This window comes from Ahaetulla prasina, chromosome 1 (genome assembly GCF_028640845.1).
Source record: "Ahaetulla prasina isolate Xishuangbanna chromosome 1, ASM2864084v1, whole genome shotgun sequence".
Classification (NCBI taxonomy): Eukaryota; Metazoa; Chordata; class Lepidosauria; order Squamata; family Colubridae; genus Ahaetulla; species Ahaetulla prasina.
In genome coordinates this window covers 241,817,798-241,831,094 of record NC_080539.1, presented here as the reverse complement: position 1 = coordinate 241,831,094, position 13,297 = coordinate 241,817,798, and the positions used below count along the sequence as shown (strand labels likewise).

The window sequence follows — 13,297 nt, the reverse complement described above, 5'->3', positions numbered from 1 at the left end:
ACATCCTCATTCCGGAAAGCAAGACAATTCTGGAACTAATCTGATCCAATTAGAATTCTAGATCCCCAGCAAGATATATTCTGTCATAGACCACAGTGTTTGTGTGTGTGAGAGAGAGAGAAAGAGAGAGAGAGAGAGAGAGAGACGGAGGGAGGGAGGGAGGGAGAGAACATACTGGTTTGTTACATATCTAGGGATTCATACAGGAATTCCACAAAAAATAATTGGGAGATGTTTTTTTGTATAACATTCCTTTAAAAATAGCAGTGGCCAGTTAACTTAGTGTTTTAGAATATAGTGGAATGCTAACTTTCATGGCAACACTGGTGGCAAATGTCAGGTTGAGCAAGGTTTTTTTTTTTTTTTTGGTACAATAATTTTAGTAATATCACTCCTTGAACCGAACATTTACCTTTAGACTAGTGTAATATTCTATAGGAAAGCTAAAAGTTCAAGGACCTCTGATCATCCAAGAGAAAAAATGAATACTTACCCATGTGTTGTTTATTGTATTTTTATTTTGTATGTACTTATATCTAAGCACTTTTTTTAAAAAAAAACTTGTTATTCCCTGCAACACCAACCTTGTGAAGTAGGCTGAGCTGAGAGACAGTAATTTGCTCAGAGCTGCCCAATCAGTTTCTGTGGCTGGAATCTAACTTAAGTAAAAGAAGCTCACCTGAACATTAAACATAGCAATATGGTGAAATTCTCCACGACCTCCTTGTTTAACTGGAACTGTCATAAAAAATGTATTGCCATCTTTAGAAAAAACTGGCTCCTCATTCTATAAAAAAAAGCAGAGAAAAATATTCTTGTTAAAAGCTACCTCATATATGCTATCATTTTTACGGATGGCATATTCAAATAACTGAACACATTGAAGATAAACAATATATTATGGCATAAATATGATTTTATGTTTTTTACTGTTTTTACAATGGCTTATAAGACACTCAGGGTCATGGTGCGTAAGGTGGGTGGCTACAGATGTCTTCTAAATGAATAAAGAGTCAAGATAATAAAGCACAAAAATAATTCAAGAAGCAATTCCATTACTTAGAAAACTCTCCCCTCCACCCCCCCACCCCCCCCAAAATAACAATTTTAAACTGCTTTGCAATAGAGTAAATCCTTCTTTGTGCCTTTAGGTTAATTTATGGATGGCTTAAGGTAAATAGAGAATAGAGTTCATAGGCAGGTCTCACCTTGATTTCCTGACCTCCATGCATTTTGCATGGAGGTCCAAAGGGAAACTGAACTTGCCTTCACAGGAACACAAGAAGCCTTTCTATGCAAGCTGGCTCTGGGAACATTCTGAGAGACCTCCTCACCTTGAAGGAAATGTAAGTACAATTCTCCTGACCTCCAGACAATTACTTAAAGAGGGCTAACCTCCTGGAATCCAAGACAGCTTTTTTACAGTGAAATATACCGGTAATTACCATTAACACTGTAGGAAACTTACACGAAACTTCTGTCTTCCAGTTAGTTACTAGTGTGAATCATTGGCTATGTCTGTATTTTCTTATGGATTGTGGATATCTGAAAATACAAATATAGTCCATGATAATCACTTCACACTTGTATATGTGTGTGTGTGTGTGTGTGTATACAGCCTGCCATACTAGTTCCCGTGGAAGAGGCTTACTTTAAGATCTCATAGGCCAAAGAATTTTGGCTGGTTAGATCTATGGGAAGAGTATTTTCTTCTGTGGCCCCTGCTCTCTGTAATATTCTCCCATTAGAGGTGAGATCTTCCCCCGCATTCCTGGCCACTGGAAGAGTCTGAAAACTTGGCTCTACTGTTTGGCCTGAGGCCCTGATAGGGGCCTGCTATATTGGAGATGGCTGTCACAGTAGAGAAGATCCCCACGCCCAGACCGTCCATCTCCTTGGTTTTTAGTTTTGTATTTAGTCCTCTCAATTTTAATTGCTTTCTATTATTTTTGTTACTTTTTTATTATATTGTAATCTGCCCAGAGCAACATAAAATTTTAATTAATAAATAAGGCAAGCTCTGCAGCAGAGAAAGCCCACCTCACAAGACCCACCAAATGTAGTTCCCTGACAGGACATACAATATGCTTTCCCTGCCACATCCAATAGGGCGGGATGATAAAATTGGGCCCTCGGGTAATCCAGTGCCATAGCATAAAGGGTTTTAAAGATTAAAACCAGCCCCTTAAATTAGACCTGGAAGCAAACTGGCAACCAATGCAGCTTGCAGAACAGAGGTGTAATGCTTTTGTTACAGCATTCTGCACCTTCATCTGGATGTTTTCGGATATTCTTCAAGGTCAGCCCCATGTGGAGTGCATTATAGTAGTCCAATCTGAAGGTGATTAAGGCATAGTCACTATTAGCAGAGTCTGCTAATTCAGGAATGGGCACATGTGGTGCACATACAAAGCTGTGCAAAAGCTTGTATTTTAAATTATTTACTATGTATAATATTAAATTTTATAAATTTTTGGCTTTATTTTAAAAATGGGAAGCTCATGAAAGGCTATTTTGCACTATCATTACATATGCAAATAATGAGATGTTTTCTTGTCTAATGCTTTGAAATTCATTTTTATTAGATACTTGATCAGGCATTTGTCTAATGGCAGACTTATTATATATTGTTCTGAAGGAAAGAGAAGCTGAAGGTCTCTTCCCTTTGGCAACCTAAGGGGTCATGGGCCAAAAGGCAGACTTTCTGTATGTAAGCCATTTAACAGATTAACAGAGTTGGAAGGGACCTTGCAGGTCATCTAGTCCAACCCCCCCGCCCAAGCAGAAAACCCTACATCTGCCTCTACTAGGATCGAATCTTGTGGAATCCTATGCTCCCTTTTGCCTGGTTGGATAACCATCTGTATTAACGATGTCAATGTATATAATGTAATATACAATATAAACTGCCAGGAATCAGAATAAGCTGGGCAGTATAAAACTGCAAGCAATCGAAGACTTATACTACAATTTTATTCTATGATGCCATCAGAAAAATACAGCAACTATAGTGAGGTACCAATTAATTTATTTTTATATTCTGCTGAAATTACTCCCAAGCTTTTAAGAAATCATCAATATCTGTACTTTGTTCCAAATAATTAATAATACTGTACCTGCTTAGAAAGCCAGACTTCAGATGTAAATTCATACTTCTAAAAACAACACAAAATATAGTTACATATGTATAAATATCAAGAAGTTATTTATTGGAAAATTATATACCTAATAGGTTGCATTTTGAATCTTAAAATTGATAGATTGATCAATTTTTATTAGCTGCCACAATCTTTTCCAATCTGAATGCTCTTCAGTTATATGGAGCAGTTCATGAAATGTCAGCAAATGGACATATTTGATAGATTATGGGGAGGCTGTGAAAGGAGTGGAAGAAAGAACAGAAAGAAACAATTGCACGAGTCGGCTGACAGAAATGATAACTTAGATCAAATAGATACGAGATCTAGGATGAAGTATTTAAATCATTCAAAGAGATTCTGCCTTAATTAACTTATATGAGAGAGTGAGAAATTTAACAGAACTTTAACAGAGTTGGAAGGAACCTTGTATGTCATCTAGTCCAATCCCCTGCTCAAGCAGGAGACCCTACACCATTTCTGACAAATGGCACTCCAATCTCTTCTTGAAAGCCTTCAGTGATGAAGCACCCACAACTTCTAAGGGCAAGCTGTTCCATTGGTTGATTGTTCTGTCATAAAAAAAAAATCCTTATTTCTAGTTGAATATCTCCTTGATCAGTTTCCATCCATTGTTCCTTGTCTGGACTTTGGGTGTTTTGGAAAACGGGTTGTCCCCCTCCTCTCTGTGACAACTCCTCAAATACTGGTCAGCCCTAGTCCTTCTTTTAATTAAAATAGATATATCCAATTCCTGCAACCATTCTTCATATGTTATAATATCCGCTCACCTAATCATTTTTCTTGCTCTTCTCTTCTCTAGAATCCCAATATCTTTTTTAGTGTGGTGACCAAAAGTGGATGTAGTATTCCAGGTGCGGTCTTACCAAGGCTTTATGGAGCAGTACTAGTATCTCACATGATACTCACATGATACTAGTTTTGATTCTATCCCTCTGTTAATGCAATTTAGGATTGCATTGGCTTTTTTGGCTGCTGCTGCACACTGCTAACTCATATTTAATTTATTGTCCACTAGGAATCCAAGATCCATCTCACAGTTACTGCTGTTAAACCAGGTTTTACCTAATCTGTATGTGTACTTTTGGTTTTTCTGGCTTACTTTTCTCTACGCTGAATTTCAATTTCTACCCACTTAGTGTCATCTGCAAATTTGATGAATTCCCTTTTTATTCCCTCATCTAAGTCATTTATGAAGATATTGAAGAGTCCTAAAATGGAACCTTGTGATATCCCTGCTTACTTCCCTCCATGTAGAGAAGTACCATTAAGGACTACTCATTGAGCATGGTTTGTCAGCCAGTTGATTTGTCTTAGTTTGAATTTATATCACACTAACCATGAGTGAGGGAGTGAATGAATTTTAGCTCTTGGTTCCTTGTTCTTGCCCAACTGTATGGGGCTGATCATCATGACACCTGGCTACCTATAAAAGCTTGAATGGTTTGGTTGTTTGGTATCTAAATACCACCTGCATTGTATAATTCCAAATGACATCCTGAATTCATGTTATTTTAAGGATGTTAAGTGCCCCCCCATTCAGACCTTGGGTGTTTGAAAACAAAATACTTCATCTCTATGAAACAGCCTACTCCCAAAAATTTGAATAGCACCCTCTCTACTGTCTTTTAGAAAGGAAGTGCAAACAGAACTGTTTGGAAGAATATTTAATGTACTAAAGAAAGATCCTAAGGATTATGATTGTTATACTCCTGTTATAACTGAAGATAATGTTTTAATTTTTATGGGAGTATCATTGGAATTGGTGACTTGCAAACATACAAATACTCTGAACATAGAAATCCATATATTGGAGAGCTCCAATATTTTTGAAGCCATAATTATGAGCTATTGTGCATTTAAATTAGCTGCAAAATTTCATATACCTAAACTCTATTTGACACAAAAAGTACACAAAAGTGTAGGTTGTTCAACACTACTATAAGTAGTAATCTTTCAAAGATAATTTCTTTTTTTTAATGGGGGAAATCTGTAAATTCATAAAGGCTGCTTTATGAATGCTCTGAACAGCATTCATAGAGAACAATGAGAACACATGCTCTTCTTTCAGTTATTCATGATTGTAGTTCAAACAAGGAACACTGGAAGAATGAAGAAAAACTATACTTTTTTAAATTAAAGAATTTATGAATGTATGAATTCTACAAACAAAATGCCAAACAACTGTCAGGAAAAACAAGGCATTTTTTAAATTTTTTGCAAATCTACAGAAAAACCACCCAAACTAACCAGGTGCTACACTACCAAAGCAACAACCCAACTCCCACAAGAGAAGCTGTGTAAGGACTTTATTTAAATGAGGCCAAATACATTGCAGCAACCCAGAACAGCAGAAAAAAGAAATAGAACATCTATAGAACATATTCCAACAAAATGGATACCCACACAGCTTTATCAAAAGTCCCTGACCACTCAACCCAATACAGCACAACCAACACAAACACAAAAAATAATTACTTTACCATACATCAAGAATAACTCAGAAATCACCAACAGACTACTACAACCACATGGAATCAGCATAGCACACAAGCCTTCAAAACACCCTAACAAATCAAAAGACCCAGCAATCCAAGAAAAAACAGGAGTCACCTACAAAATGCACTGTAAGAACTGCAACAACCATTTTGTAGGACAAACAGATAGAAGACTGGCAGAACGCATCCGTGACAAAAATTCTTTAAATTCACAATATATAGACCAATTCAACCATAGTTTCAATTGGGAAAATATGACAATTCTAGACCAGGCCAAATCCAAAAATGCCAGGGAATATCTAGACGCCTACCACTCTGACAAATCAGCATTAATAGACAAACAGACATTAACAACATATATGGACTATGCAAAAGAGACAATCAACCAGCCCAAAACAGAACAAAAAGACTCCAGCACCTCTCCACCAGCAATCAGCACTTAGATTAGCATAGATTAACTCCAAGGTTAACTTCAGGCCAACGATCAAGTAAACAACATTTCAATCAAGAAACTGCCAAAAAGCTATCAGTAAACAGCCCAACCAAATACATAGATAAAACATATATATATAAAAATAAGCAAATACAAAACGTTTGCTAGACCTATTCTTGAATACAGCTCATCTGGCTGGAACCCATACCACATCTCTGATATTAATACAATTGAACGCATCCAGAAATTTTTACAAGAAGAGTTCTCCGCTCCTCTGATCACAACAAAATACCTTATGCCACCAGACTTGAAATCCTGGGTTTAGAAAATTTAGAACTCTGCCGCCTTCGGCATGACCTGAGTATAACTCATAAAATCATCTGCTACAATGTCCTTCTTGTCAAAGACTACTTCAGCTTCAATCACAATAATACAAGAGCAAACAATAGATTCAAACTTAATGTTAACCGCTTCAATCTTGATTGCAGAAAATATGACTTTTGTAACAGAGTTGTTAACGCTTGGAACACACTACCTGACTCTGTGGTCTCTTCTCAAACTCCCAAAAGCTTTAATCAAAAACTGTCTACCATGACCTCACCCCATTCCTAAGAGGACTATAAGGGGCGTGCATAAGAGCACAAAAGTGCCTACCATTCCTGTCCTATTGTTTCCTTTCTTTATATATACGCTTATATGTTGTATGGTTGTTTCATGCTTATGCTTATATATACTATTTTGACAAAATAAAATAAAATTAAAAAATCTCTAAAACCACTCCTATCCACACAGACAGACAAGTCAAAATATAAACTGACAATAAACAGCATTCCTTACTTACTAGGATAATGAAAAGTCTGCAAGAAAACAAACAAGCTCAGAGAGCTGTAAGGACCTCTCATTTCAACCCTGAGCTATGAATATTCTCCTTTATTGGTAAAAAAAAAATACAGCACAGCATAGTATTTAATATATATTTGGATATGTGATGTTGGTATAATGGAAGAAAAAAAAATTATCAAGAAACATCCATTTACAGTACTTTTGTAATGTAATTCAAATATGTATTATATATTTAACATTGTGTTAAGTTATATAGGAGTATCACAACCTTTTATGTATTGTTAATGAAGATAAAATGCTTTGTTATGAATATGTATTTGGTTTTGTGTATACATACAAAATATTTAGAAAAAACTCCAGGAGAATAAAAATATTTTTAAAAATACTTTAAATTGCTACAATATTTATAATACAGGAAATATATAGGTCAACATTTTAATTACAGTGTTTAATTCTTTAAACAGGATAGGAGTGTGGATTTGGTCCCTTTGAATCAATGTTGATTCCTTGTGATTTTCTAAACACATCCCTGAAGTTTTCTTGGCAAGATTTTCAGAAATGATTTTTCATTGTCTTCTTTATGGGGCTGAGAGAGAATTACAGTGGGCTTTGTGTCTAAGGTTGGACTAGAACTTACAGTCTTTTAGTTTCTATCACGGTACATTAACTACTACACCAAACTAAGCCTCATTTAAACAGTGTCCTGTTTTTAAATACAAAACCTTAAAAAAATGAAATGTAATTATTAAAACAGGCTCTATAACAAAAGAATTAAAAATAGCAAAACTAGAAAAACAAAACAAAAAAGAATGATGTTGAAAAGAAAGGAAGAGAAGAAAATACACTCTCGAATAACACAGTAAAACTTCTTTCTAGCTAATACAGTGAAAATAATAAAATCATATTGATTCAAATCATCAGGTTTTTTTTTCAACTACAAATTAAATTGATCATATTGTCTGATTTTCTACAAGCTAATATAAGAGCTGACAAATCTTACTTGGCCAGTGCTTAGAGTCTGGTAGATCATCTGTATTATTTTCTGATCAACAGAAGCAGGTTAAACAATTGGCTTAGACATAAATTACTAGTTTGCCATTAGCTCTTTTCAAAAAGAGCACCTTGCTGTTGACAGTATTATGAGATCCCAAAATTGCCTATTGTTATAATACCAGTAATTGCTGCTTCATCTCCTGGATAAGTGCTGCCAAATATCCTACTGAGAATTCAAACTGTTTCCTCACTGTTTAGCTTTGTCAAATAAAGATAAATTTTTGGAACTCAGAATATTTTTGTGGATACCCAGCTGTTCTCCCTACCTGATTTTCTAGCTCATGGAGTTGGAATGAAGAACAAAAGTATCATCTGATATTTATGTTCGTGGCAGGTTGTCTAGATCTGTAAGCACATCAGATCTACACTAGTCTGTAAGCACACTAGAGGTACTATATATTTAACACAAGATGTATGTTAATGCACAGAAATGAGCTGAAGTGAAAATAAACATCTAAAGCTTGTCCTATATGCAGCCATTATTAAAAGGTAAGCTTAAAAATGAACAAGAAGTGTCATACCATACTACAGGCACCAGTAGTTGTTTCACACACTGTAAGGATGGATAGATTTTGAGGCCTGTTTAGCCACCGCACCACTGTCTTAGTGTTGCTCACCCACTTGACCATCGTTATATAATATTCTCTAAAACAGAGATGGATTGTAAAATACAGGAGTTACAAGCTGTTTGTATCAATTGCTTTAAGATATACAAGACATTGAAAAATTGCTATAGGCAATATGAATATTGGTAAATAGGCAATGTGAATATGCTATATTCATGTATTTAATATTCAAACATCCTTCAAAATTTACTTTAGCATATTCAGAATATGTAGGATAATGCTCATGTTGTTTTGATCACAATACTTTGCCTTATAGTTTATCAAACTAAACCATATATACACACAGAGATATAATCTTCAAACAAGAGATAGTATAATTTACTAGTTAGGGAATTGGACTGTGGAATGCATGTAAAATGAGGTGACCTTAGGCCAATCACTGTCTCTTAGCCCAATGAATAGGATTGTCACTGTGGGTGAAAACTGGAGAACGGAGTACTAACAATGTCATCTTGAGCTTCTGAATGAAAGGTAGGGCATATGAACATAACAATATCATACCATTATTCAATAATTTTTGGCTATATAAGAGAATCTACACATAACATTTATGGTTGGAGCTATTTCCTCTCCCTCTAGAAGACTTATTAGATTGTCATGCAGAAATACTGTAGTTATGTAGGGTAGTTTTCATTACCAGTTCTGCCATCATTTAAACTTAGAAATACTTAAGTTCTTAGTTGATTACGTGCCATAAAATTTTTGCCATTCTTAGCAACCCATAAGTACAGGACTCCCTGTACTTATGTTTCCACCTACAAGAATATCAATCCACAGCAAAAGGTGAAAAATATTTTACAACAATATCCTGGATTTCTGATGACATCTGTGATATTTTCTTATCACTTAATATCTTGAAATAACATTGTACTTTTCCATTACAGGTAGTCCTCAACATAAAACAGTTCACTTAGTGACTGTTTTAAGTTATGACAACACTGAAAAAAGTGACTTATGACTCTTTTCCACACTTATGACCGTTGCAGCATCCCCGTGGTCATGTGATTTACATTTGGATGCTTGACAACTGATTCATATTTATGATGGTTGCAATGTCCCGGCTCAATTGTACCTTGAGGACTACCTGTATTTCAATTTGACGGTTAGAAGCATTATTATTATTTTTAGGTACTCTCAACTTACAGCCATTCATTTAGTGACTGTTCGAAGTTACAGCGACACTGAAAAAGTGACTTATGACTGGTCATGTGATAAAAATTTGGGTGCTTGGTAAGTTATGTAGTTATCAGTTGCAGCATCCCAGGGTCATGTGATCTCCACTCGTAGTTTTTCCAGTCAGCTTCTGACAAGCAAAGTCAATTGGAGAAGTCAGATTTGCTGAACAACTGTGTCTTAAAAGTTGTAAAATGGGATGCAACTCACTTAACTTCCTCGCTTAGCAGCAGAAATTTTGGACTCCACTGTGGTTGTAACTCAAGGACTACCTGTATTGGGATACTTTCCCCCCCCCCCACTTTTTCTTTCTTTCTTATAAATTCTGGAATTGTACAAACAAAAATCCTTTAAAAAACTTATTAATATTTGACACATGCTTAGTAAAATAAGCAGAAAGTAAACTCTAAAAAGAAAAGGAATTTCTATAGATATTATGTAGACACAGATATATTTTATACTCCAATAAACCTTAAAAAAATCTTACAATTGTATTAGATCAATTTCACGTTTAGACATCACCTTCACACTGTCATTTGGTGCATCAAACATAACACTTAATTCAATTGTTTCATTTATTTGGAGGAGTTTCTTGGAACCTCAGTTACATGCAACAGCAAACAGAGACACTTTTTCAACTTGTGTGAGGTCTCAATTGCTTAGCTATCCCCTCTTTGCCTTTCATATGTTGCACATACCTCTTTCACACACATTTATATATAAACAAAAGGCCCTTCTCAAAGGCTCCTCAGCTGACTAATGTAGATCAGCTGAGGAATATTGGCAGTTTCTATGGTGATACAAGTACTTCAAAATTTCAAAAATAGAGAGTGCATAAGAAGCATCCCTGTAAAATGGGGTGTCAAGCTCAATTTCATTGAGGGCTGCGTTGTGTTTGACCTTGGGAGCGGGCATGGCCAGTTTGGGGTCACTCATGTCGGGGGTACCTGTGGTGGTGGACCAAGCATTATTGTAATGCTCTCTACATGGGGCTCCCCTTAAGGTGCGCCCGAAGGCTTCAGCTAGTCCAGAATGCAGCTGCGCGGGTGATAGAGGGAGGGTCTCGTACCTCCCATGTAACACCCCTCCTGCGCAGACTGCACTGGCTACCTGTCGCTTTTCGGGTGCACTTTAAGGTTTTGGTTATGACCTTTAAAGCGCTCCATGGCTTAGGGCCTGGGTACTTACGGGACCGCCTACTGTTACCATATGCCTCCCACCGACCCGTACGCTCTCACAGAGAGGGACTTCTCAGTGTGCCGTCCGCCAAGCAATGTCGGCTGGCGGCCCCCAGGGGAAGGTCCTTCTCTGTGGGGGCTCCCACACTCTGGAACGAACTTCCCCCGGGTTTACGCCAAATACCTGACCTTCGGACCTTTCGCCGCGAACTGAAGACGCATCTTTTTATTCGCGCGGGGCTGGCTTAAATTTTACGGATTGTATAGTTTTATTATTAATTTTAAACGGGGTTTTAATTCTTATATATTTTAAAATTTTAGGCAAGTATAATAAGTTTTTTAATTCTGCATTTTATAGGTTATTGTCTAGTCTGTTTTTATTTGCCTGTACACTGCCCTGAGTCCTTCGGGAGAAGGGCGGTATAAAAATCTAATAAATAAATAATAAATAAAGTGCTCTGCCAATAAAAACAGCACCATTTGGCTGCGACAACCTCCTGCAACTCTCTGCTAGTGAAAATGGAGCTCGGTAGGCCGCTTGCAGATCTCCCATGCTCCATTTTTGCTGGCACAGGCACCATGGGCCAGTTCTTCACTGTTTCCAGGGCAACCCTGTGGGCGAGATCTAAGTACCCCATGAGCTGGATCCGGCCCCCGGGCCTTGAGTTTGACACCCCTGCTGTAACAGGACAGCAAAACTGCTTCAGAAGTTGCTCCTGGCTATCCTTGACTGCATACTGTTTCAAAGCAGCCATTATGAATATGGGGAAATAAATGGCTCATTATACAACTCGTTGGAAAAAAAATGTATAACACCAATATTTTTCTTTTGCTTTGTTCTGAGAAATAACATATTCTTTTTGCAGTGGTAGAATAAAGTACAGGACTTAACTCTGAAATCTTATAAATTGAAAGGGAATTTTTTTTCTTTTCCTCCTCTTGGTACTGAATAGGAGACAGCCTGAGAAAAGTTTAGGACCTGTAATGAAATATGGTGGATTGAAAGAGAAAAGCCTGTGGGGCAGAGTTTCTTTATATTTGGGCCAGAGAACAGGCACTTTTTGGATACAAGGGCAAGGAGTTCTTCATGAATAAGCAATAATAATAGAAGAGCGGATGAATCTTCATTGAATAGAAAAAAAGCCACTGAGTTAATTTGTTGTTTAAAAGGACACCCACCCAAACCACCCCCACCCCCTTGAATCCAACTTCTGATATGTGCAGAATGTAAAACTTAAGAAAGTCTCAACAAATTTCCCACTGCACTCTTGGTATCTGCTTGCCTTATTGCATTTATAGCACATTTATATGCAGCCTTGGCCGAATCTAAGTGTACTTTGAAGAGGAGCCGAGAGCAGTCTATCTCTCTCCTGTAGAAAATCTGACAGGAATAGTGGATGCTAGAGTTCAAGATAGAGGGGCAACATGAAGAGGCAGTAGCCATAAATTGCCTGAAAGGCATACCTATTGAGGAATGTACTGAATTTTAGGGGGAAAATTTTGCAACCTTTCAGTCCTATTGTCCTACTGATACGGGATATAGTATCTCACATATTGTTATAATTGATTCATGTTTTCCAATAATTGATTTGACACAAGATAACACAAAGATAAATGAATTGAAAGTTGTTATTCAAGATCATGTGACTGAATAATTCCTTCTAACTAAAAATATGTTTTGGAAAATGTCTGAGCTAATGGAAGGCCTTTGCAAGGAATACAATAAGCCATTTTGGTACATAAATCTCCTATCACTAAAATAGTTGTGTAATCCTGTTGAAGAGGAACATGAGGAACATAATCCATTGATGTAGAATTCTAAGATCCAGATAGGGAAGAGGGTGGCTGAAGTAAATTGGCTGACTGTGCAAGGGCAGTCTTGGTCTGGCAATAGACATGATAGGATAAGACATATTTCTTGATATCTGCTCTCATTCTTCAGCATCAGAACTCTGAGCTCCCAATGAAAACTTAAACACTCCCTATGGTCCAGCAATTTGATTGTCATGGTAGAGTTGTGCTTGAGGGAAGAAGAACATGATGTTTATGAAACAGCTTATATAAGTCACAGAGGATAAGTAAGTCTGTGGTCCTCTGGAGATTGTCTATATGACATATGAATCTTACTGTTGCAAATAGGCTGATCCAACAGATGTACTGCCTATTTCCCTCCCCATAACCTTTTCCAGAAGAGCTATACTCGGAGAAGGGGAAAATTGTTTGGCTTCCAGACTGTGATCGAGCGGGTTGAGCATGGAAGATCGTATTCAGATTTTTGTGAATATATATATATATATATAAGTGACATTAAATTTAAAATGGAGAAAAATGAATC

The 13,297-nt window shown here is 36.8% G+C and overlaps 1 protein-coding gene across 5 annotated transcripts in view; it reads right to left on the bottom strand.

Annotated features, from left to right (window-relative positions):
- Positions 1-13,297, bottom strand: part of DPP10 (dipeptidyl peptidase like 10) — a 205,679-nt gene that overhangs the window by 58,376 nt on the left and 134,006 nt on the right. For 4 of the 5 annotated variants that reach the window (XM_058194384.1, XM_058194393.1, XM_058194411.1 and 1 more), the window contains 3 exons: positions 8,507-8,630; positions 3,117-3,155; positions 680-787 (listed from right to left, as the gene is read on the bottom strand). In XM_058194384.1, the coding sequence (XP_058050367.1) occupies positions 680-787; positions 3,117-3,155; positions 8,507-8,630 (271 nt within the window). The remainder of the gene's footprint in view (positions 1-679; positions 788-3,116; positions 3,156-8,506; positions 8,631-13,297) is intronic. The other variant, XM_058194401.1, reaches the window with a different exon arrangement.